The sequence below is a fragment of the Triticum urartu genome, chromosome 2A (assembly GCF_056163025.1).
Source record: "Triticum urartu cultivar PI428250 chromosome 2A, HENAU_Tu73, whole genome shotgun sequence".
Classification (NCBI taxonomy): Eukaryota; Viridiplantae; Streptophyta; class Magnoliopsida; order Poales; family Poaceae; genus Triticum; species Triticum urartu.
In genome coordinates this window covers 100,248,747-100,272,292 of record NC_141874.1, presented here as the reverse complement: position 1 = coordinate 100,272,292, position 23,546 = coordinate 100,248,747, and the positions used below count along the sequence as shown (strand labels likewise).

The window sequence follows — 23,546 nt, the reverse complement described above, 5'->3', positions numbered from 1 at the left end:
TTCTCTCTAGGCTCTGCTGATTCTGAGTGAGAGTGGCCAGACTTTGCTCAATCCTCAAAGTGGATGCAATCAAGTAACCAAGCTGCTCTTGTTTGGTCTTCAAGAAGTATTCAGATGCCTCCTCTTGGGTAGGCATCTTGGCAGCTTTCTCCTTCCTCGCCTTCTCCTTCTTTGCAAATGCTTGGGCAGATGATGGCTCGTTCTCAGTCATGACAACTTCATTGTCCTCGAAATCTGGATGGATGGGCAGGTGTTCCTTGTCCAACAGATATATGCCCGTGCCCATCTTGGAGTTGATGAGCTCCTGAATTTGAGGGGCATATCCGCAGCTCCTCTTTTGATCTGCTGCAGTCCTCTTAATTGTTTCCACTATGAGGCTCATCACCTTGAACTTTTGAGGCACATCAAACACATGTAGCAAGTTGATAGCATGGCCTCTGATCATCTTGTGATCTCCAGATTTAGGCAATAAGGTGTGCCTTAGTATCCAATTGATCGTTGGGAGCCCTGACAGAAGGTAATGCACAGAGCCAAACTTGAAGGTGTCAAGAGCTTCATTGGGGATTTCCTTGTACATATTGGACATGGAGTTATGATCCATCTTCTTCTTGGCATAGATATCCAAGTCATCATCTTGCTCCTCTGGGGCATTAATGATCTGTGCCCACTCAGCCACTGTGGATTGGTACCTTGTACCCTCAGACATCCATGTGATCCTCCCATCTGGATAAAAGTGTGCCGTGGAGTAGAACTGCATGATAAGCTCCTCGTTCCACTTTGTGAGCTTCTGCCCAACAAAGTCAGCTACTCCACAAGCATGAAAGCTGTCATATACTCCTGGGTAGTGTTCCTCCTTCTCCCTCATGTAGGTCCAGTCAACCCATCTCATGTCACAGACAATGGGCTTCTTATCTAGCAGCACAGTCTCATAAAAATCCTGCTGCTCCTTGGTGTGAAACATGTAGTCCACGGCAGTCCTTCTTCTTAAAGCATATGGGTCTGCTTCTCTCCATTTCCTTAGCCCTGAATCTCTCCTGAGCTTCATGTCCTCAGCCACAAGATGAGCATCGTTGTGGTCTGGGATCTTGGGCTTTAGCTTTCTCAGGACATTCTCTTCCTCATCCTCAGCTACAGTCTCAGGCACTGGGGCCTTGTTCTTCTCAGCTGCAGGAATGCTCCTTGTATTCCTCTTTGGTTTTGGCTTGGAGGCAGCTTTGGGCTTAGATGAAGTAGCCCCTGACCTTATGGCATCACCCATTAGCTTGGGTGCCTTGGGTGCTGGTGCAGCTACCTCTTCTTCCTCTTCTTCTTCCATGATGGAAGCCTTTCCAAGCACTCTAGCCACAGTCTTCTTCACCCTCTCCTTCCTTTTCTTGCCCTCAGCTGCAACTGGCTCTTGGGGAGTGGGCTTCTCAGTTGAGGCTCTAGCCTTTGACATGGGCTGCCTGCCTGCTGGCCTTTTGATTTTCAGACCTGGCTTAGTGCCTTGAGCTGGCTCAACTCTCTTGGAAGTGGCCTCTTCCTCTGCCACATAGTCCTCATCTTCAGAGTCTGAAGTTTTCTTCTTCCGTTGTCTCGTGGCAGCCTTTGGCAAATTGCTAGGAGTGCCCCTGCTGCCTTCATCAAATGAACTGGAGGGACTAGTGCCCTCACTCATCACCACTTGCTGCTCTGACATATTTTGGCTATCACTTTGATCAGACATGCTGCAAACTGACTGCTGACCCTGTGAATAGATTATAGAAGAGATAGAGTGGATGAGCATCACAAAATGCAGAGATTTTTGCAAAAGAATGATCCAAAAACTTAGTTTTAGTTTCCCACTGAAATCATCTCGGATCTACCGATTTTCAAACTCGGTGATACCGAAGCAGTTTTGGAACCTAAACTAGTGAACTCGGTAGGACCGACTCATAGTTTGGTGGCACCGAGACTGCTAGGGTTTCACTGAGTTCAAAAATCGGTCACACCGATAAGTAATTCTCGGTCAGACCGAGTCTCACTTGTGCAATGGCAAGAGCAAAATCGGTGGGACCGAGTTTTTCAACTCGGTGGGTCCGAGATGGTTTCAGCGGAAACCTAAACCTAGAATTTTCGAATCAAACCTAATCTACGGGCGTTTTGACTGGATAGAAGTTTATCAAACGTGGCTAGAATCAATGTGATCACAATGTGCTAGGAATCAGATTGAGGAATAGCACAAAGATCAAGTCCATACCCTAGTTCGGCGGGGACTTGCTACGGCGGCAACGGCGGGGCAGAATTCCCGTTGACGGCGATGGAGACCAGCGACTGGAGGCTGCTGGCGGCGAGAAGACGATCCGGAGACCACAAGGGCAGAGCAGGCTATCGCGCGGGCGAAGGGGTTCGGAGAAATTTCCAAAATTTTGCCCGTGACTATATATAGCCCGACCCTGTCGGTGTGACCGAGTGGAACAACTCGGTGGCACCGAGATTCATAACTGTGTGCAGTTACTGAAACTCGGTGTGACCGAAAAGTTCAAATCGGTTGCACCGAGATCGAAAACCTAGATCAACTTAATGATCTCGGTAGGACCGAAAGTGGAGTATTGGTCAGACCGAGAATCATAAGGAGGTTTTGGAATTTTAAGTCTATGACGAATCGGGGACTCCGAGCGCTCCTCACACAGAGTGGTTCGAATCTGACTTGATCAAATTTTGTGATGCAGCATGAATAGAGTTTGAGACGAGAAAAGCATAGATAGCTAGAGGAGGTTCTTAGGCATTCTTGTCCATCCACTTGGCAAAAGAAGATAAAGCCAAACAATCAAAACAACAAGTGGATGTCCTCGAATGAGTAAAATATGCAATCCAGCATGCTCACACAATAAGATGGCAAATGAAATATGTGACAAGACATGCACAACCAATACTAGCATCTATCAAGCAATTTGCGATGACTAGGTCATCTATATATGAGTATATTAACTTAGGAGTCAAGTGAGAACACTTGATCATAGGTCATACTCATCGTTTAAGTCCAAGTGGGGTTACCACTTTTACATAAAGCATTGTTGTGTTCACATCTTTAGAGTTGCTTTAGCTCAAGTCTTAGAGTAAATCTCCCCCTAGATGTGATACCCCCCCTAAGAGGGATGAACTAACCTTGGGTTTTGTCGATGATGACTTCATGTAGATGTTGACGATGTGGATGCTCAATGTTGATGTAGATCTCTTGGAGCTATCCATTCGAGTGAATTGCACTTTCAATACCTACATGGGTTAGTTCCACAAGGAACAAGCAAGGATATCCATAGACATAGAGTGATGCACACAAAAGATGATGTCCATGAAAACTTTTAGGTTACCTTGTCCCTTGTCTTACCAACAAGAGGGTTTGTGACTCCTTGAACTAGTGCAAGATGTGGAAGTTGATTGCACTTGTTCTTGCCAGAATGATAAGAGTGAAATATGTTGGCGGAGTCACCCTCAAGAACTCTCTAGTTCTTCTTCTTTTGGATCCACATCATCTTGATGGGAATCCTTGGAGTTGTAGTTGTACTTGATGAAGTGGAACTTGAAGTAGTCTTGGGGATCCACTTGACTAAGGTCTTAGGAGCTTCTTCAAATGCATCAATTTCCTCTTGAAGCTTGTCCTTGCCTTTTTGCTCATAGTCTTGTGGTGGAAGATCATCTTGAGCTTGTGTTCCCTTGAAAGAAGCATACTTTTCTTGTTGAGGGACAAACTTTGTCTTGGGGTATTGATCTTCTTCCCACTCAACTCCATTGGCATTGAACTTTCGTTCAAAACCAATACCTTGATTCTTCCGGTGCATTCCTTGCTTGCGCACAATTTCCTCGAATTGCTTACTCCCGGCAAGGCTTTTGTACACTCCTTTCTCTATAATTCCCTTCAATAAGCTATTTTCTTGCTCAAGTGTAACTTGGCTAAGAGAATCATTAGTGGAACCAAGAGAACTACTAGAAGCAACAATATTGGATTTAACATTATCATTGTTACTGCTAGAGGAAGAATCTTTCTTGTTGCTAGACTTGACTTGAGGCATGTAAGTAGATAAGAGTAAACGCTTGGCAATGTAAGAAGAACTTTTCTTGCGGAGATCATCATTGATTGCTTTTAAGAACTCATGCTCTTGCTCAAGATTGAGCTTCTCAAAGCGTAATTTCTCATGAGCTCTTAAAAGTTCTCGATGATCTTCGAAGATGGTTTCATGAGCTAACTTAAGAGTGTTTAGTTCTTTAGTTAGGGCCTCAATATTCTCCTTATCATTGTCATTTGTTTTATCTTGATTAGCATGTTTAAATGACATTTCATCATAGTATTCATTACTAGAGTTGTCACCAAGCAAATCATCACCTAACAAGTCATCTTCATCACTATTGAAATCAACATACTCGGGGTGTGTTACTTTAGGACCTTTGGCCATGAAGCATCTTCCAATTCCTTCATTTGGTGAGTCAAATATGTCGTAGGAGTTGGTTGACACAAGTGCTAGACCGGCAACACCTTCATCTTGAGTATCTTCGGAGTCGGAGTGATAACTTCTCTCGGAGTGGCTGTCGGAGTCGGAGCCGGATACCCATTCACCAACATGAGCTTGATGTCTTATTCTTGTGTAGCTCCTTGATGATTTTTCCTTCCTTTCCGAATCCTTACTTCTCCGTGAGTATCTTCGTTCATAACGATCATCTCTACTCCTTCTCTCTCTTGGTGGTGATCCTTTGCTTCTTCTTTTTGGAGAATCTTCTCTTCTCTTGTAGGGAGCCGTACACTCATTGGAATAGTGTCCGGGTCTTCCACAATTGTAACAGTTTCGCTCTCGACTAGAAGATCTTTTGTCATTGTAGGACCTTGACTTGGAGCTTCTATCTTTGCTTCTACTCTTGTAGAACTTGTTGAAGTTCTTCACCATTAAGCTCAATTCTTCATTGAAGTCTTGTTTCTCACTTGATGATGTAGGGGCTTCACATGAGGCTTTATAGGCACCACTTGATTTGTTGTGAAGTTCCTCTTTATCCTTAAGTGACATCTCATGAGCAACAATTCTTCCAATCACCTCTGTTGGCTTGAGATCTTTGTAATTGGGCATCATTTGGATCAATGTGCACACAGTATCATATTTTCCATCCAAGGCTCTTAGAATCCTCTTGATGATGAATTTGTCGGTCATCTCTTCACTTCCTAAGCCGGCAATCTCATTTGTGATGAGAGCAAGCCTAGAGTACATTTCAGCGACACCTTCACCATCCTTCATCTTGAACTTGTCAAGTTGGCTTTGAAGCACATCCAACTTGGATTCCTTGACGGAGTCGGTACCTTCGTGCATATCAATCAAGGTGTCCCAAATTTCCTTTGCATTCTCAAGACGGCTGATTTTGTTGAATTCTTCGGGGCACAATCCATTGAAGAGAATATCACAAGCTTGAACATTGTATTGCAACATCTTTAACTCATTCGCGGTAGCTTCACGGTTCGGTTCTCTCCCATCAAAGAAGTCACCTTGCAAACCAACACACACAATAGCCCAAACGGCGGGGTTATGTCCAAGAATATGCATTTTCATTTTATGCTTCCAACTAGCAAAATTAGTACCATCAAAGTAAGGACCTCTACGGTGATAATTTCCCTCGCTAGACGCCATACTCTCCTAGGTTGTGAAACTAAGGCTATGACCACCAAAAGCTATGGAGATCAAGCAAATGGAGACCAAGGCTCTAATACCACTTATAGGATCGAAAGTATGTCTAGAGGGGGGTGATTAGACTACTTGACCAAATAAAAGAAAAAACTTAACCTTTTCTCAATTTTAGTTCTTGGCAGATTTTAGCTAATTTAGGACAAGTCAAGCAATCATCACATAATTCAAGCAAGCATGCAAAGAGTATATAGGCAGCGGAAAGTAAAGCATGCAACTTGCGAGAATGTAAGGGGAAGGGTTTGAAGAATTCAAACGCTATTGGAGACATGGATGTTTTTCCCGTGGTTCGGATAGGTGGTGCTATCCTACATCCACGTTGATGGAGACTTCAACCCACGAAGGGTAACGGTTGCGCGAGTCCACACAGGGCTCCACCCAAGGGTAACGGTTGCGCGAGTCCACACAGGGCTCCACCCATGAAGGGTCCACGAAGAAGCAACCACCCACAAAGGGTCCACGAAGAAGCAACCTTGTCTATCCCACCATGGCCATCGCCCACACAGGACTTGCCTCACTAGCGGTAGATCTTCACGAAGTAGGCGATCTCTTTGCCCTTACAAACTCCTTGGTTCAACTCCACAATTTTGTCGGAGGCTCCCAAGTGACACCTAGCCAATCTAGGAGACACCACTCTCCAAGAAGTAACAAATGATGTGTAGATAATGAACTCCTTGCTCTTGTGCTTCAAATGATAGTCTCCCCAACACTCAACTCTCTCTCATAGGATTTGGATTTGGTGGAAAGAGGGTTTGAGTGGAAAGCAACTTGGGAAGGCTAGAGATCAAGATTCATATGGTAGGAATGGAATGTCTTGATCTCAACACATGAGTAGGTGGTTCTCTCTCAGAACATATGAGTTGAAATGGTGTGTGTGTTCTGATGGCTCTCTCATTGAATGAGAAGAAGATGGAGGGGTATATATAGCCTCCACATAAAATCCAACCGTTACACAGTTTTCCAATCTCGGTGGGACCGAATCAATAAACTCGGTCGGACCGAAAATGTAAACCTAGTGACCGTTAGTGATTTTCGGTGGGACTGACGTGCAACTCGGTAGGACCGATATGGTTAGGGTTTGGGCATAACGTAATCTCGGTGAGACCGATTACACAAACTCGGTGAGACCGAATTTGGTAATTAGCTAACCAGAGAGTTGGTCAGGCAAACTCGGTGGGACCGATTTGCTCTTTCGGTGAGACCGAGTGGAACTCGGTGAGACCGAAAAGTTACAAAGGGGAAACACTGAGTTTACATTGCAATCTCGGTGGGACCGATTCGCTCTTTCGGTGGGACCGAAAAGTTACGAAAGGGAAACAGAGAGTTTGCAACCCCATCTCGGTGAGACCGAGATCCCTATCGGTAGGACCGAATTGCTAGGGTTTGGCAGTGGCTAATGACAAGTGAAACTCGGTGGCGCCGGATAGGAAGAATCGGTAGGACCGAGTTTGGCTTAGGGTTAAGGTCATATGTGGATATGGGAAAGTAGTTGAGGGTTTTTGGAGCATATCACTAAGCACATGAAGCAAGAGGCTCATTAAGCAACACCTCATCCCTCCTTAATAGTATTGGCTTTTCCTGAAGACTCAATGTGATCTTGGATCGCTAAAATATGAAATGAAGAGTCTTGAGCTTTTGAGCTTGAGCCAATCCTTTGTCCTTAGCATTTTGAGGGTTCCACTTTCACATCCATGCCATGCCAATCATTGAGCTTTCCTGAAATAATCATCTTGGAATAGCATTAGCCCAATGAGCTATATGTTGTTGTGAATTACCAAAACCACCTAGGGATAGTTGCACTTTCACTGATGTCTATTAAGCTTCGGCTGATGTATACGACGCAGAACGCTCATACTATGCCCACGTGATGGTTAGTGCTATCAGGCCAGAGGCCCCTCGGATCAAATATCCAAATCGTAGTGGATTAGGAACGCGCGGTAACAAGCAGAGACTCACGAAAGAGGTGACCCCGTTGCCCCGTCTCGAGGACTTGCGGCAAGGGCTAGGAATGCCCGGCCACGCCTCGTAATTATCTCGCGGGCACCTTCCAGGTCCGCCCGACTCCACATCACTCGCAATTAAGCTCGCGCGGGTACCCCTCAGGGTCGACCTGTCTTTCCAAGTAACAGTGGTAAAGTACAAGTATCCGTGTGTCCAAACATCAAGGGGAAAACCCGAGGAATCACCCCCGATGAATTCCACTAGATGTAATCATCAAGGTGAACGTAAGAGGAATCACCCCCGATGTTCACACTTGAGGGGTTGCACGACAGAGTCGTATCGGAAGTGGTTAAGGAGGAAATCACCCTCGATGACCACGACCGAATGACTACACTACAGGGTTAACATTAAAAGTGCTGAAGAGGTCCACCCTCAGTACTCGATAGTAACCCAGTAGTGTCGAGCAACTAAGGGGAAGTGATGTGCGGTGTCGGGGCCTGGTCTTCGATCACGTAGATCGAGTCGTCGATGATGAAGCAGGGGCAACAAGGACAAGTAGGGGTCACTGATGGATCACTAACCAACCTATACTAAGCAGTTTAGGATAAACAGATAAGGTACAACAGCAGATACAAAAGCAGGCTATGCATCAGAATAGGAGCAAACAATAACAGTAGCAAAATCTAATGCAAGCATGAGAGAATGGAATGGGCGATATCGGGATGATCACAGGGGGGGCTTGCCTGGTTGCTCTGGCAAAAAGGACGTGTCATCAACACCGTAGTCAAACTGGGGGTCGTCGGCAGCCTCAGGGTATACCGGAAAGAAGTAACGGAGGGGGAACACAATAAATAACAGAGCAATCAAAGCATCCCAAAGCATAACGAGGTAATACGCGGTGCTAGGTATGCCCTAACGCGGTATTAGATGATACCGTCGAAGTGGGGAAACATCCGGGAAAGTATCCCCGAAGTTTCGCGTTTTTGGACAGATGAACCGGAGGGAAAAAGTTGCATGTTCACTATGCTAGGGATGTGTGGCGGACGAACGGGCTACGTATCCGGATTCATCTCGTCGTTCTGAGCAACTTTCATGTACAAAGTTTTTTGATCCGAACTACGGTTTATTTTATATTAATTTTTAAAGTTTTTAAACAATTTTCTAGATTTTCTAAAATTATTATATCTAGCTTAATCTGAATTGACCAAGTCAACTTGACTAGTCAAAAGGGTAGATGTGGCCCACATGTTAGACTATTTACCTAAACAAATAAATAAACCTAACTTATTTAATGGAGGCCTACATGTCATCTACTACTAGACTAACTTAGCACTAAACTAGTACTACTAATTAAGCCTAGCCTAATAAAAAAAATAAGGGCCGGCCGTGGCACAGCCGTGCATACACACGAACACACACACGACCATGGCCGTGGCCACGGCCATCAGCAGTAGCAGCGGCATGAGTACTACAGAGCAGTAACCAGAGTAGGCAGTAGTAGCAGCAAAGCAACAGCGCTACAAGGAGGAGGAGGGAGCAGTAGCGGCAAGGAGCAGAGAGCAGTAGCGGTAGCAGCGAATCAACAGCAGCAGTAGCAAGCAGGTGGGAGCAGCTGCGAGCGCACGCAGCAACGGGCGGCGACAAGCAGCAGGAAGCACGGCGAGGCGAGGCGCGGGTGGAAGCGGCAACAGCAGTTAGCGGGGCAGCAGCGGGAGGGACGGCCACGCGCGGGCCGGCGGCTCGAGGTGCGCGCGCAGGGAGGGGGCTGCCGGCGCGGGCGGCGCAAGCGTGAGACGGTCAGGGCGCGCTCAACGGCTGTGAGCACGAGCTCCAGTGAGTCTGGCCGTTGTGATGTGCGACGTCTACGGCGATGGATACGAGGGGGAAAGGAGGGGAATCGGTCGGGGGGGCTCACAGTGAGGTCGGGGCGTGCTTGGAGAGGTCGGGGGGCGCCGAAGTTGCGGGTCGAGGCGGCGGTAGTGGCGATGCCGACGGTGGTGGAGCGAGGCAATCCGGCGGAGGAGAGCTTCCCGGCTCCAGCTGGTGGTCCATGAGGAAGAAGCAGTGCACGGCGCACGTCGTAGTCAAGGTCTCGGCGCTCGGGGGTGCCAGTGCCGCGGGATCGAGCGGTGCACGGCGACGGCAGCGTCGGCGAGGTGCAGAGGGAGAGAACGAGGGATGGAGAGGGGAAAACGGTGGGCTAGGGTTTGCGGGAACGAGCGAGGGGGTCTAGTAAACGCCAGGAAGCAACGGATGGACGGCGTGTGGCGATCCTGGTCACGGACGCACGCCCTGCGTCCACGGCGCGAGGGTGAACAGGAGGTAGAAGGAGATGTCGGCTGGGCTGGGCCGGCTCCTATAGCGAGCAGGCCGAGTGCACAGTGTTATGTTACATATTGCCTCTCTTTCTTTAATCCTTTTTTTTACTCTGTTAGAGATCTATTTGTAAGACCAAATGACTTTAGTTAAATAAGAAATTTGGCCCAAAAATACTAGGTACTATACTTGGTCTGCAAAAAAGGTTTTATATTTAAAAGACTTCGCAGGATTTTATTTTTAATAGAAATGAGCTATATGGGGCTGTTTTGGTCCTGTTTTAAATAGGTCAGGAGCACCTAATTACCTCAACCGATTTTTGTTCTTATTTTAAAATTCCTTAGTGATTATTTACAATAAAACCAACATTTTTATTTTACCTTCTGAAAAATTTAATTATTTGACTTGCATTTGAAAATTGAATTTGAATCGGTTTTGAAACAACGCGAGTAACAACAGTAGTCGTGGTGATGTGGCATCATTAGCAGAGGATTACTGTAGCTTAATTATCCGGGCGTTACACTCTACTACTCTAGTATGATGAAGCAAAGCTTGTTTGACTGGCTAACTGAAACCTCTAGCATTTTTAAATCTGGCCGGCTGGATAAGGAACTGGTGGCAAATGGAGTTTATAACCAGGTTTTTAATTTAAGGAATTATATTGATCGACATCGCAGTTGACTTTGTGCAAGCTTGCACTACTGTATAGAACGAGACGATTCTCTATGCGTTGTTGTGGAAATACTCAGAAACGATAAGAAGAAGGGCTCGCCTCCCGCGACCAGCGCTAGGGTTCCGCCCCGCCGCCGCCGGCCTCCCTCGCCTCCTCCCGCCGCCGCCGGCCGCCTCGCGCGCGCCCCCCGCCTCCCCCTCCTCTGCCCTCCCCCTCGCCCTCCCCCGGCGCTCCTGCCGCCCCCGAGGCGGCGGAGCGCCCCCCTGCCCTCCCCCCGTCTCGGTCCTCCTCCTTCCTCATCCCCCTTCGCCGCCGCCGGCTGCGGCCTCCGGCGTGTCCGGGTGGGCGCCGGCGGCGGCGGACGTCCCTTCCCCGCGTGCCGGGAGGGAGAGTCGGGGCTCCCTCCTCCCCGGCGGCGGTGCTGCTCGGCTTGCGGCGGTGAGGCTCGGCGGCGGCGTCCTGCGGGCCTCGGGTGCCCTCGACGCGGCGGCGTAGCCGTTGGCTGCGGGGCGGCGCGGTGGGCGGCTGGCCGGTGGCGCCCGCTCAGCCCAGATCTGGACCCTTTCGGGCCCCATCTGGGCTGGGGCGGGCCTGCAGTCTGGTGCGCGACGACATGGCTCCCTGGTGGTGGGACGAGGGAGTCGTGGCTGCGGTGGTGGTGGCTCTGGCGGCCGGCGTGCTGCAACGTGGCTGCAGGGACTGTCCGGACCCGTTGGGGTTCGTCCGGGCCGGTGGTGGCCCGGCAAGTCCCTGTTGCCATGTCCGGTCGGCTCCGCGGGCGGTGGAGGTTGTTCCCTCCTGTCGGCTGCGGTGCGGTTGCCTCCGTGCCCGATGTCTTCTCGTCCTACCTCCAGGCCTCGTGTTGGTGGCCTCAGTGAAACGGTGAAGATGGTGCGATATCCGTGGTGGCACAGGCTGGTGGGCGGCTTGTTGGGCGGTGCGCTTCCGATTGTCTGAGGTGGCGGTGGTGGCTTCGGGCGGGAGAAATCTCTGGCGGCTTGTTCGGGCATCGGTGATACCCCCTTCCCCACTGCCATCCACGTACCGGGGGAAACCCTAGGACTTGTCCGGGCAGCAGCGGCGTTGTCGTCGCATTTTTTCCTGAAGATGTTGCTTGGTACGCGAGGCTTTGGAGTGCTTGGCGGGCGGTGGTTCTTCTTCGGTGGGTGCAGCGGATGTCGGCCATCTTTGCTTAGTTGAGCTGCCGGCGTCGGCATTTGTTTTTTTTTCTTTCTCTCCTTTTTTTTTGGGCTTGTTTGTGCTGCGGCCCCAGCAAGCTGGTTGTATCGGTTGGACTTTGTTTTATAATCTAAAGCGGGGGGAAACGCTTTTTATTAAATACTCAGAAACATGTAGCTGTAGAATGAGTATTTAAACAAACTACCACGATTCGACCAATCGTGACAAAAAACCACCACTTTACAAACTTAAAAAAAACTACCACTTTGAGTCTAATTTGTGGGAAAAACTACCATTTCTATTATGCTACCAGTTCAGCCATTTTAAACCCGATTATGACAGGGATGGCCTGCATGTAAGCGTTGATGTGGTGCTGAAAGTCAACACCGCTTGTTTGACCGGTACGTTAGACATTATGACATGTGGAGCTCATATGTCAGCTCTATCTCAAGACAGTTTAGCCCATATGTCAGCTAAAAGTCAACGCCATTTGTTCAACCGGTAAACTATTACTGCGTCCTAATGTTTTTGCAACTTAACGGTTTGAGAATTTTTAAATAAATTAAATTTATTTTCTAATGAAAAAACATTTCAAGTCAGACCGTCAAATTAATATTCGGTATTGTTTTATTACATTTCAATAAATGCATCTTCGAAAAGTTTTGTAGCTAGTTCATGAACATGATTTTCTAAAATTTGTGAACCTCTTTCCAAATTCACGAATATTGCTTGGAATGCATGAATATTTAAAAAATTATTATTTTAGTTTATCACTTCACAACAATTTTTAAAATCCATGAATATTTTAAAATTCTTGAACATATTTTTATTTAACATACTTTTCGAGTATAAATATGTTTGTCATTTTTTTCTAAGCTAGCAATGAAGCAAGCCGGAAAAAAAAAGCTATGCGAGCGGAGCACGAAGCCAAGCTGAGCGAGTGAGAGTCTCACTGGCCAGCCCATGGGAGTGTTGTAGCAGCAATTCCATGATTGAAACGTGGAATAAGGGCTCTTAAGGGATCGATCGCACAGCCATCACCGGCTGACATCAGTGTCAAAACGTACAAAAACACCACAACCACGCAACAATCAACTTCACCCTTCTCTTAAAACAAATACAATCTTGAACAACAGCCAAACAGAATATACAAATGAAAAACAAACACCAACAACACATAAACTGAAACCCAAGCCAACATAGATAAACTAAAACGAAACAACTAACTACAATAACATGCTAGATAAAAATGAGTTTCCCTAAAAAAAGATAAAAATGAGTTAATACCACAAGTGAAGAAGGACGAGACGAAGCGCGCGCAGGGTTTTTTCAGAGCGCACGCGCGCAGGTTTTTTTAGGGTGCACGCACGCAGGTCTAGCAGATGTGGTTGCATGTCGACATGATGGGTGGCGTGGCAAACGGGCCGTCGAGCAGCCCGCTGGCCATGATCTTGTACGCTGCCTCGGTCATGTGCAGGCCGTCGAATGACACGTACCTCAACGGGTCCGAGCACGGCACCGCCGCCGGCCCAAGGCTCAAGAGAGGGTAGCATGCCTCCAGCACCGTTTCCACGCCGAATCCGTTCTCCGCCGGCTTGGTGATGAGGCCGAGGACATTTTGGTAAGAGTCGACATAGGTGATAGACACGCCGGGTGGCCGCGGCGGAGCTCGCCGAGCTTGGCTTGCAACATGTGGTTGTGGACGAGGATGAGGTCGTTGAGCCACCAGAGGCAGCCCGTGGTAGGGTCGCGGTCGTCGCCGGGGAAGAGTGCGAGGTACTGCGGGGTGCACCCCAGCGGGAAGATGCCCGACACGTATATGGTCTTGGCGCCGAGATCGATCAGAGCCTCGATGGAGAGAGCGATGGAGCTGATGACCTGAGGCACGAGGGGCCTGACCCATTCGAGCGTCTTGTTCTGCACGAAGGGGTGGTGGTAGTCGTTGACGCCGATCTCTCCCACCAGGAACAGCGAGCTCTCCATCACCTCCTTCCTCTCTGCATGCGTCCATGGTCAGTGCGTTTGGGTAGCCATGGCGCCACGCATGCCACCGATTTTGTAGCTACACGTTACCTTGGTCCGTGGTGCCGAGCGCGGCAAGCACTTTCTTGAACCAGCCGATCTGGACGCCCAAGGAGTAAAGGGGGATCCGGGGACGAAGGTTAACGCTGAGGTTCTTCTTAATGAAGAAATCCTGGCTCAACGCCGTGGCGGCCGTCACCGCGAAATTGGCGCCGTATCGGAACTCCTCCGCCGGCGACTTCCCGGCAGCCGCCTGCAGGTACGCCGGCCAGTACGGGAACCCCAGCCTCTCCACTGCGCGTACCAATTATCATGCATCATGTATGGACTTACTAAGATGTCACCAGATTTCTACTTGGGTTTCGTTAATGAGAAATCCCTTCTATATTATTAAAAAATATGAGTGCACTTACCGATGAAGTCCACGACGAGGCGGCCATCGGACCAGCGGCCGGTGGGGCGGCCAAAGAAGGTCTCGCCGTAGGGCAGCTTTAGGACGGGGGGCGGCGGAGTAAAGTTGACGATTGAGTTGCCGGTGTCGATCAGAGAGTCGCCGAAGCTGAATAGATGCTTGTAGCAGCTGCTCCGGTTCGCAGGCGCAGGGGACGCCGACGCCGACGCCGTGATGGCCACGGACAGCGCAAGAAGAGCGGCCGCCACCACGAGCTGCCCAGGGAGAGTCGACGCCACCGCCATTGTTGTGGTGGATGAATGGAAAGTAATGGTTTAAGTCTCGAGCTAGACTCACTGATACGCAGCTGCCTAGCTCTTGTATGATTAGGCAAGGCTTGGCTGACAGGCCAAGTACGCCTCTAGCATTTTTTAATCGACGGTGAAGTATATAACCAGCTTTTAATTCAAGGAATTAGATTGATCGACGGTGAAGTTGACTTTGTGCAAGCTTGCACTACTGTACAAAATGGAGTCATTGACTCTTGACTTCTTGAGGTATGACGGCTATAGGGGAGAATGCTGTTGGTTGACATGTCAAATCGAACACGGACTTCATGGGCGTATTTGTACATATAAGTCAGCCAAAACATTCTTTAACTCTGTATAATACTCCGTACTACACAAAAGTTTGTGACAACCATGACTGAAAGCTCATCTACCATAACCTAGGAAATACTTCCTCCGCTCCTAAATAAAAGCCTTTTTAGATATTTCAATGTGCACTACTCTAAAATCTGTCTATATTAATTTTTTAAACAGAATTATATAAAAGGGAGGGAGTAGTATACAAGGACTATAGTTCCAAAAACAACTAAGTGCATCTCCAACGCCGTCCTGCAAATATCTTCGGCATATATCCGTTTTTGTGTCCGGACGTGGTCCGCGGACATGATACTGGAGTGACACGTCTAATGTTAATCACAAAGTATCCGGTTGAGAGGAGAAAAAGTAGATGATGACCATGCATGCGGTGGAATATTTGTGGTTTAGTGTCCACTTGGGAGGAGAGAAATGAGAGGGGATCATGCATGTGAAGAGAGAGAAAAGAGAAAGACAAGACGAAAGCTTTTGGTTAGTCAAATGGATGTCCGAACTCCGGTATAGCTCCTCTATGTTTGTCTCATTTTTATTGAAAAACGAATGTTTGAAACTTTGGATCACTTCGCGGACCGATAAGGGTCTCTATTGGATTACAAAATTGAACAAATTGTCCGGTCGGACACGGGTCTCTCTTGAAGATGCCCTAACCAACACACTAACAGTAAGTTGTGATCTTCTTCCTTTTTTGAGTACTTGAGTTTTTTTTTGGGCTTTTTTAGCACTTGAGTTATGATCTCTTGTCATCGCTAACGGGGATCCCTCGGGTAGGCCCAAGACGACGAGTCAGTCTAGTAGGCCCTGGGTCGTCCTAGCTCATTCTAGAAAAGCTTACTAGGTTGGGCTGGCATCATGAAGCACAACCGGCTAAACTGGGCGCCCCTACGTCTCACTTAGAGCGGACGTAGGGAAACCTCGCATCAAGGGAACGCCTGATGGGCCGGCCCAGACGCGTGGGAGACACATCCATGTTTCTTTGTTTTCTCTATGTTTCTATTTTTTTATTTAGCTTACTTCAAATAAATAAATATATTTAAAAGCTGTAAATTAACATATTTGAATAAAAATGTTAACAAAGCATTCTAAAATGGTAAATATGTATAGAGAAATGTTTCTCATGTATATGAAAAAATGTATATAAATAATATACAATGTGTGTGAATATTTAATCATGTATCTAAAAAATGTAAATCAAGCATTTGAAAAAAAATGTTAAACAAGTATTTGAATACTGTTAATCAAGCATTTGAAATTAAATGTGTATAGAAAAAATGGTGAGCATGTAATCAAAACAAATTAATCTTGTATTGTATTAAAAAAAACTAAACTTTTATCAGAAAAATTTTAATTAAGCATTAAAAAATTGTTAAATGTATATAAAGAAATTGTTGATCATATATTAGAAAATGTTAATATTGCATTTGAAAAAAAATATTAATCAAGAAATTAAAAAAATTTAAATGTCTATCAAAAAAATCTTGACCATGTAAAATTGTTAAACTTGTATTTGAAAAATGTGAAATTGTTAAACTTGTACTTGAAAAAATGTTGAGCATGTATTCAAAAAAATTGAAAAAGGTTAATCAAGCATTTAAAATATTAAATGTTTGTAAAAAATATTGACCATGTATTCAAAAAATGTTTATCTTGTATTTAAGAAATGTTAAACATGTATTAGAAAAATATACTAGATATAAAAAAAGGTGTATAAAAACCGAGAGAATTAACTGATGAAAACTGAGAAAGCAACAGACAAAATTGAAGAAAAAATGGCGAAAACCGAGAAACCGAAGACATAAACACCTAAAAAAACTGAAAGGAAACTGTGAAAATCCATGAGGAAACGAAGGAAACCCAAGAAAACTATAAAATTAAATAATAAAACAAAAAAAAAGTGCGAGAAAAGAAAGGGAACCAAAGAAACAAGAAAAATCGAAGCAAAAAAGATGAAACCGAAAAACTGAAGAAAAGAAGAAAGAAAAACAAAATCTGTTTGTTTATGAATGCTTGTTTCCATCATTTTGTCGGCATTAGATCCTTGTGTCGTCTCAACAAACAAGAGAGCTAGGTAGCGATGAAATTCCCATCTTTTTGTTTGTTTATGAATGTCTTTTTTTTCTTGCTATCATTGTCATGGCAATGAGAGAATAGGATGTGGTGACGTTTTTTCTCATCCATGTTAGTACTACCCACAAACTTAGCTAGACAGGGTCAAACTCTAAGTCTTGTTCGTAAAAAATCGGATATATAGTTAAATTGACATGAAAAATACCATGAATTGGAGCTGTACGCAACTTTAAATTGACATTGCATATACACTATTAATTGGAGTTATAGGTAACTTTAAATTCACATGACACATACATTTGTAGTCAAACATTTTTTTTACGAAAACACTAACGCCCACACGTATGGCAACATTGCAACTCGCCCACACGACCGGATTAAGTTTGCATGAATCTTGACACACCGAGGCAGTTTTCGCGTGCCACGTAGGACAAGGCAAGTGTGTGGGCGTTGGAGAGGTCGCCCACACGTCCCACAGCAAGTGGCTGCCAGCTGCGCTGTGTGGGCGAACTAGTTTCTGCCCACACAACCACCACCATTTGTGCGCGTCGGTCCTGAACAAACGGTTTTTTTACCCCTTTCCGCGACGGCATTTGAAACCGTCGTGAAGTGAGTGTGTGCGATAGGGTGTCCTTCCCACACGACCTAGAAATCGTCGGGGATAGGCCCTCCTGGACCCAGGGTGGGGCCGTGTGCGATCGGGCGAGGCATCGAAATCCAATTATTTTCGTAGGTATGTACATCCCACATGGTAATCCGAGAAAATCATTTCCATAGGTATGTACATCCCACACGGTAATTCGAGAAAACCATTTCCGTAGGTATGTACATCCCACACGGTGAATCCTAGAAAAACATTGCCGTTCGTATGTATATCACACACAGTCAATCCGAGGAATACGTTTTCGTTCTTATGTACATCCCACACAGTCAATTCAGAGAAAACGTTTCCGTTCGGATGTACATCCTACACGGTTTTATGTATACGCTCGTGTGTGAAAAGTGTAACTATCACACACGCTCTGCCTTGGTTAACTGTTTACTTTCATTAACTACATCACACACAATTTGATGTAGAAAACTGTGTGGCATTAGGCTATCCATCGCAGGTGCTTTTACTGCTAGAACCGTTTGCAAAGGTCCATGACCGTCTGTTTTATTTTTATTTTAGCCTGTAATTTATTATTCTAATTGGAAATTTTAAAATATGAAACGTACAATTCAAATTCTCAGCATAATGGTTCAACAACGAATCCATAAATAAAATTGCCAGTACAATATGTTCAGTAATTACAGGATTAGGCAACAATTAACTATGATGAACCGCAACATTTAAAGGCGGTAAAGGTGAAGAGGCAGGTGTAAATCATTTTGACCGCTGACGGTGTTGAAGAAGCGGAATGCCCATAATGTGCCTTCCTGCATGCCATAGGCACGAACCACTTTTGTCCAACCCCTTGTGGCGATCGCTCGCCCATCCTTCACCACCTTCAGGAAGACTTCTGGAGTAGTATCATGCTAGCATGAATTATATACTTTAACCTTAGTTGCCTCCACTTCGGTCATGTAGTTTGCAAGGTAATTATCAGTAAATAGCTTCGGAAACCACTGAAAAGAGAAAAATATCAGATACTGAGGTCTAATAGAGTAACTTGTTGCGGGCACGGGAAAAAGGCAACACATTACTTACCATCCTAAAGTTCACTGTTGTCTTTAACAAAGTGTAAATAAAGAGCTTAATTTCAATCACCCGTTTCTTTCGCCTAACAATCTTTCTTAGTTTCCTCACTTAACGCTTGTTCATGAATATCTCATTGCCTCATACGCAAAAGGGATCGGAGCATGGATCAGTACCCCGCATATATGTACCTACAAGCAACCAGTAAATGCTAGAAGCTAAACTGAGATTGCACAAATGATGTAAAATAAAACTACCTATGTTCCTAAGAGCATCTCCAGCCGCGCCCCCAACAGGCCCTCCCCAGGCGTTTTTGCCGCGCTGGCGCCGAAAAAATGGCCCAGTCGCCCCCCAGAAGCCCGGTTTTCGCCAGCTCGGGCCGAAACTGGTGCCGGCGGACCCAGGCAAACCCGGCGCCCTGGGGGCGCCCGGGGCGCCGACACAAGCGAAAAGAGCGCGTGGGTCCGCCCTATCGGCAATTCGAGCGCCTCTTCCCGCCGTTTCTTCCCGCTTTTCCCCACTCCCCTTCTATTTTCTCCTTTCCTCCCGCCAATTTCCCTCCCGCTCGCCTCCCAGCCGGCCTTTGAATTATGCACATAAATGCATTGAAGACTCAGTTAATGCATAAAAATGTCCAAACGAACCCTGAAAAATCACAAAAGTTTCACACAACACTCCTGTTGTTGATCTATCTTGACACGAGAAAAAAAATTGAAAGCAATATATAAGAGGCAATGGATATTGTTTCGTCCCCAAAGGTGGGATGTTCCCTACCAAAAACCATCATGCTTGTTGTGAGAAGCTCCGGTTTGTGAGAAACATATACCCAAACCTGCCTCAAATGGGACAAAATTTATACCACAGCATGTTGATGCCGCTCCATGATAGCATGCCAAGTTTCATGAATTTCAGACGAGTTTTGGATTTACTAGAATTTAAAAACCAGGCATCTTCAATGTTTTGCCGACAATCAACGGTGCCCTGGTGTTTGAAATTCATTCACATTTCTTGCATGGGACCTAAGCATGCACCCAAGGACACATATTTGATTTTTCAACCAATTTATATGCACTGGAGCATGTGCATGTAGTTCAAATTTGAATTGTTCACCAGAAATGGCTAGAAAACCAATTTAATGTATAAAATGTTCAAACGAACCCTGAATAATTGCAATTCTTTTACGACACACATATAGTTGCATGTTCACTCCAGATAAAAGGTCTAGCAATTCAAACACCGTCCTTTGCCGCTGTGACCCCATTATGTTATTCAAATCAAGATGAAAAATCAAGTAGATCACACATAGTTTATTATCAACATCCGTGTGAGATGTAGTACAAAATATCTTGGAGCACCGTCGGTGTATAGTACGCCTATGGCTTACGCGAGAAGGTGCATCGGCTACAGTCCACAGCCGGCGTCTCAAGCACACTAGCTTGCTCCCCAAATATCATTTCACTGTTCAATCATTGCCGGTGAAAGATGGGCACATGGACCCGCGTCGTGAGGGAAACTTCGGTGGCCCACTCCGGCGAGAGCACGGCCGCAGCCGCCATGCGCGTGCTAACAAGGTGCATGAGCGCGGCCGCAATTTGCGACCGGGCGGCAAAGGCAGCCCAAACGGCTGTTGTTACTTCTCAGGTGGCAGCAGCAACATCTGCCTCAGGGATAGCAACTGGCGAGAGCGGCACAGCAGCTGTCCATTTCGCAGCGGCGGCCTTAGCCCTAATGGAGGCCGCCCACGACCATGTCGAGGCCGCCCACTCCTAGCTCCTGGAGGTCACCGCACAAATCGAACGAATCTTCTCCGACAACGGTCGGCAACCCACGGCCGAAGAGCTAGCAATCGCCGAGAGCGTTCGAGCAGCCGTCCGTTCCTCCGCCGCATACCTTGCTACGACGGAGCCCGTCCAAGCCCAGATCGCGTCCTCCCACGCCCAGCTCGTGGCAGACTTTTCCAAAGAGATGGCGGACGCGGATGGCGAGATGCTTGCCGAGTATGGTGCGATGGATGCCATGGAGCCCCTTCCCCAGGAGACCGTCGGACGCGAGCTGGACATGGAGGCGGCGGCGGAGATCAACGAGCACCAGCCGTAGTAGTACTCTTTGTTTTGTTTAATTAAGAGCGCTGGTCTTTAATTTGTTAGAGTAATGTTTAGGTCAGCTAGCTCTGTTTAATTGCTGAACTTGATCGATTAAGAAGTGTGGGCGTGTTGGAGTCTCCTTTGTGTACCCAAATTATGCAATGACGTGGATGACCACTGTAACCATGAAAATTCGAACCAAAACTTTTGAAGTTCAAACTCATCACACACGGGTTAAGCTATCTGAATCGTTTGTGATGTCCACATATCATACACGGTTCTGAATAAGGGACCGTGTCTGATGACATTTTGCGCGCCAGTTTTTTGGCTGAAGCGATTCCAAATTTTCGGCTTCCATGGAAATATCTACCTCCTCACCCCCTCCCCCTGACCCAAAAGCCATATTCCCCTCTTTCTGCCTTCCTTTCCAAGTTGAAACCTTCACTCCTTGCTTGCAGTGCTGCCGCCTCCTCGCCGACGACCCTCCTTCACGCTGCTCGGCCTCCTTTATCCAGGCAGGTAATCCACACCCGACCCCCATCCTCCTCCTCCTTCCACATTCCACATGCCCCGACCGTCGGTGCGAGCGCGACACCTTCCACCCAAATCACCGACCCCTCCACCAAAAAAGCGCCGGCCTAAGCCATTGTGATGCGGTATAGCCAGGACCTGAAGGAGCATTTGGCAACAGAGAAGCAAATCGCAGCCGCACGCGTGGATGAGGTCGCGATGGCTACCATTCGTGCCGACCCCCAGATCTTGAAGGAGCACCTTGCCAATTGCTAGCTACGTCGGTCAAGCATGCTCGGTTTACCCGTTGCGTGTGCTGCTCCTGCCTTTCCTTCACAAATTCTAGTGAATTGTGCTATCTAATTTCACCATGCAATCTGTTGCTCTAGTGTATATGTTCTATATGTCGTGCAGTGTGGTGCTCACTTATTAACTATTTTGTTAATTAGTTGTCGTCTTTAGTTAACTGTTTGGTTCAATTCTGCAAATGTGATGTTCAATTCTTCAGGCTGCAATTTTGTATTGTCTTCCATGTGAGAAATAAATTGAATTTATCTTTACAAAATTGTGGGTGCATTCTGTTATTATATACCATGTGAGGAATAAATTGAATTTGGTGTAGTAAATACATGAGAAACAAATACAATTGCTACAATTGGCTGTAGTTAACTGTTTGGTTAACTCTCTGATCTTCTATTAGGAGTATATTATATTGTGCAATGTGGTACTCAGTTAATGTTTGGTTCATTTGTTGTGGTGTTTAGTTAACTGATTGGTTCAATTCTGCAATGCGATGTCCAATTGTCGTGGGTAGAATTTTGTATTGTTGTGCATGTGAGGAATAAATTGAATTTGGCTGCACTTAATACATGAGAAACATATACAAGTACTATATTTCCTAGTTCTTAATCATGCTTGGTTTGGGTAAATGGGTTTTCCGTGTGGCTTCAATCAATCTAATGAATCTGCAATGTGCTTATTTTTCATCAACATATTTTACTGGTAGCATGCGAACCCTTACTTAACCTGATGACTAACTACCTTATATGTGTTGCAGGGAAACAATGGGAAGCACTGAGGTTTACGATCGAGGTTAGCACGTGCATGGTCTGTTGTCTAATAGCACATTATTGTGCAATTGCATGAACCATTCTAATATTTTGGTTTTTAACAATTTGGTCTTGCACATGTAGGTCCTGCTGTCAGAGGTTTTGACCCACTGTTTGACCCTTTTTGCATATGGGGAAATGAGTTGTCCATGAATATCAATCAAATCAAGAAACTCAGAAAGATTGTTAGGATAAAGAAATTAGCGACAAAAAACAATAAGATCTTTGTCTGCACAATGAAGAAGACATCAGTTCACTACAAGATGGTACTAACTATTATACCTTGCCTTTTTTATTCTTTTGCCCCATTTCCAATATAGAGAAGATATTTATGCACATCCTTGTTTTCAGGCCTTTCCAAAGCAGTTCACTGATGATTACCTCTCAAACCACCTCTATGGTCAGGAGGCGAGGAAGGTTTTCATACAACAACCATAGTTCAATATTGAAGTGTTCCTGAAGAGGACGAAGGACGGACGGTCAATCATCCACAGGCACTGGCCTAAAGTTGCAAAGACCTTCAACATGAATGAAGGCTCAATGTTCGCCTTCCGCTTCAGCAATTTTCCAGATGAGATGCATCTGTCTATATACCGTCTATGATGCTAATTTCAAAAGGTTCTACATGTTGCATGTGGAACTTGCTGCTGCTACAGTTGTGTAATGGAGTAGCTGAGTGCTGAAGCTATATCATGTTGTACTCTGATGTATTTCAATTATGAAATTATGCTTCCTTAATATGGAAATGAAATATATTGTGTGCTTAATATGAAATGTCAGTTAGATTAATAAATGGATTATGAATAATCGGATAATTAGCCTACTAATGGCGAATTAGCCTGCTAATTATGTTTTGCTATTGCAAACGGTTATTGAAAAAATACCGTGGGCGATGACCTCAGGCAACGTACACAGTTTCTAGGAATAAACCGTGTTGGATCAATGAACAATCACACATGACTTTCTCTTGAAAACTGTTTGTGTTAGGCCACCTTGCGCAATCATTTACCACATAAAAACTGTGTGTGATGGACAGCCTTTGCCACACAGTTTCTTCTACGGACCGTGTGTGATACATTCAATAACGCAAACGATTTAACGGGAAAAATTGTGTGTGATGTACCTGCGAACGGAAACATTTTCCTTGGAGCGACTGTGTGGGATGTGCATACGAACGGAAAGGTTTGGCGGGGACTGACTGTGTGGGATGTACTTGCGACCGGAAACAATTTCACCATA

The 23,546-nt window shown here is 46.0% G+C and overlaps 1 protein-coding gene and 1 pseudogene across 2 annotated transcripts; both read right to left on the bottom strand.

The window, feature by feature from the left end:
• Positions 1-3,133: 3,133 nt before the first annotated feature.
• LOC147984088 (uncharacterized) lies at positions 3,134-9,900 on the bottom strand. Its single transcript, XM_087543369.1, has 2 exons — positions 9,535-9,900; positions 3,134-8,426 (listed from the first exon to the last, which is right to left on the bottom strand). The coding sequence occupies exon 2, from the start codon at positions 5,622-5,624 to the stop codon at positions 3,462-3,464; it is 2,163 nt and encodes a 720-aa protein (XP_087399495.1). The 5' UTR covers positions 5,625-8,426; positions 9,535-9,900; the 3' UTR covers positions 3,134-3,461.
• Positions 9,901-12,878: 2,978 nt separating this feature from the next.
• On the bottom strand, positions 12,879-14,567 carry LOC125541139 (GDSL esterase/lipase At1g28570-like; annotated as a pseudogene). Its single transcript, XR_015615031.1, has 3 exons — positions 14,223-14,567; positions 13,861-14,103; positions 12,879-13,784 (listed from the first exon to the last, which is right to left on the bottom strand). The product of XR_015615031.1 is annotated as a GDSL esterase/lipase At1g28570-like (transcript).
• Between the last annotated feature and the right edge of the window lie 8,979 nt (positions 14,568-23,546).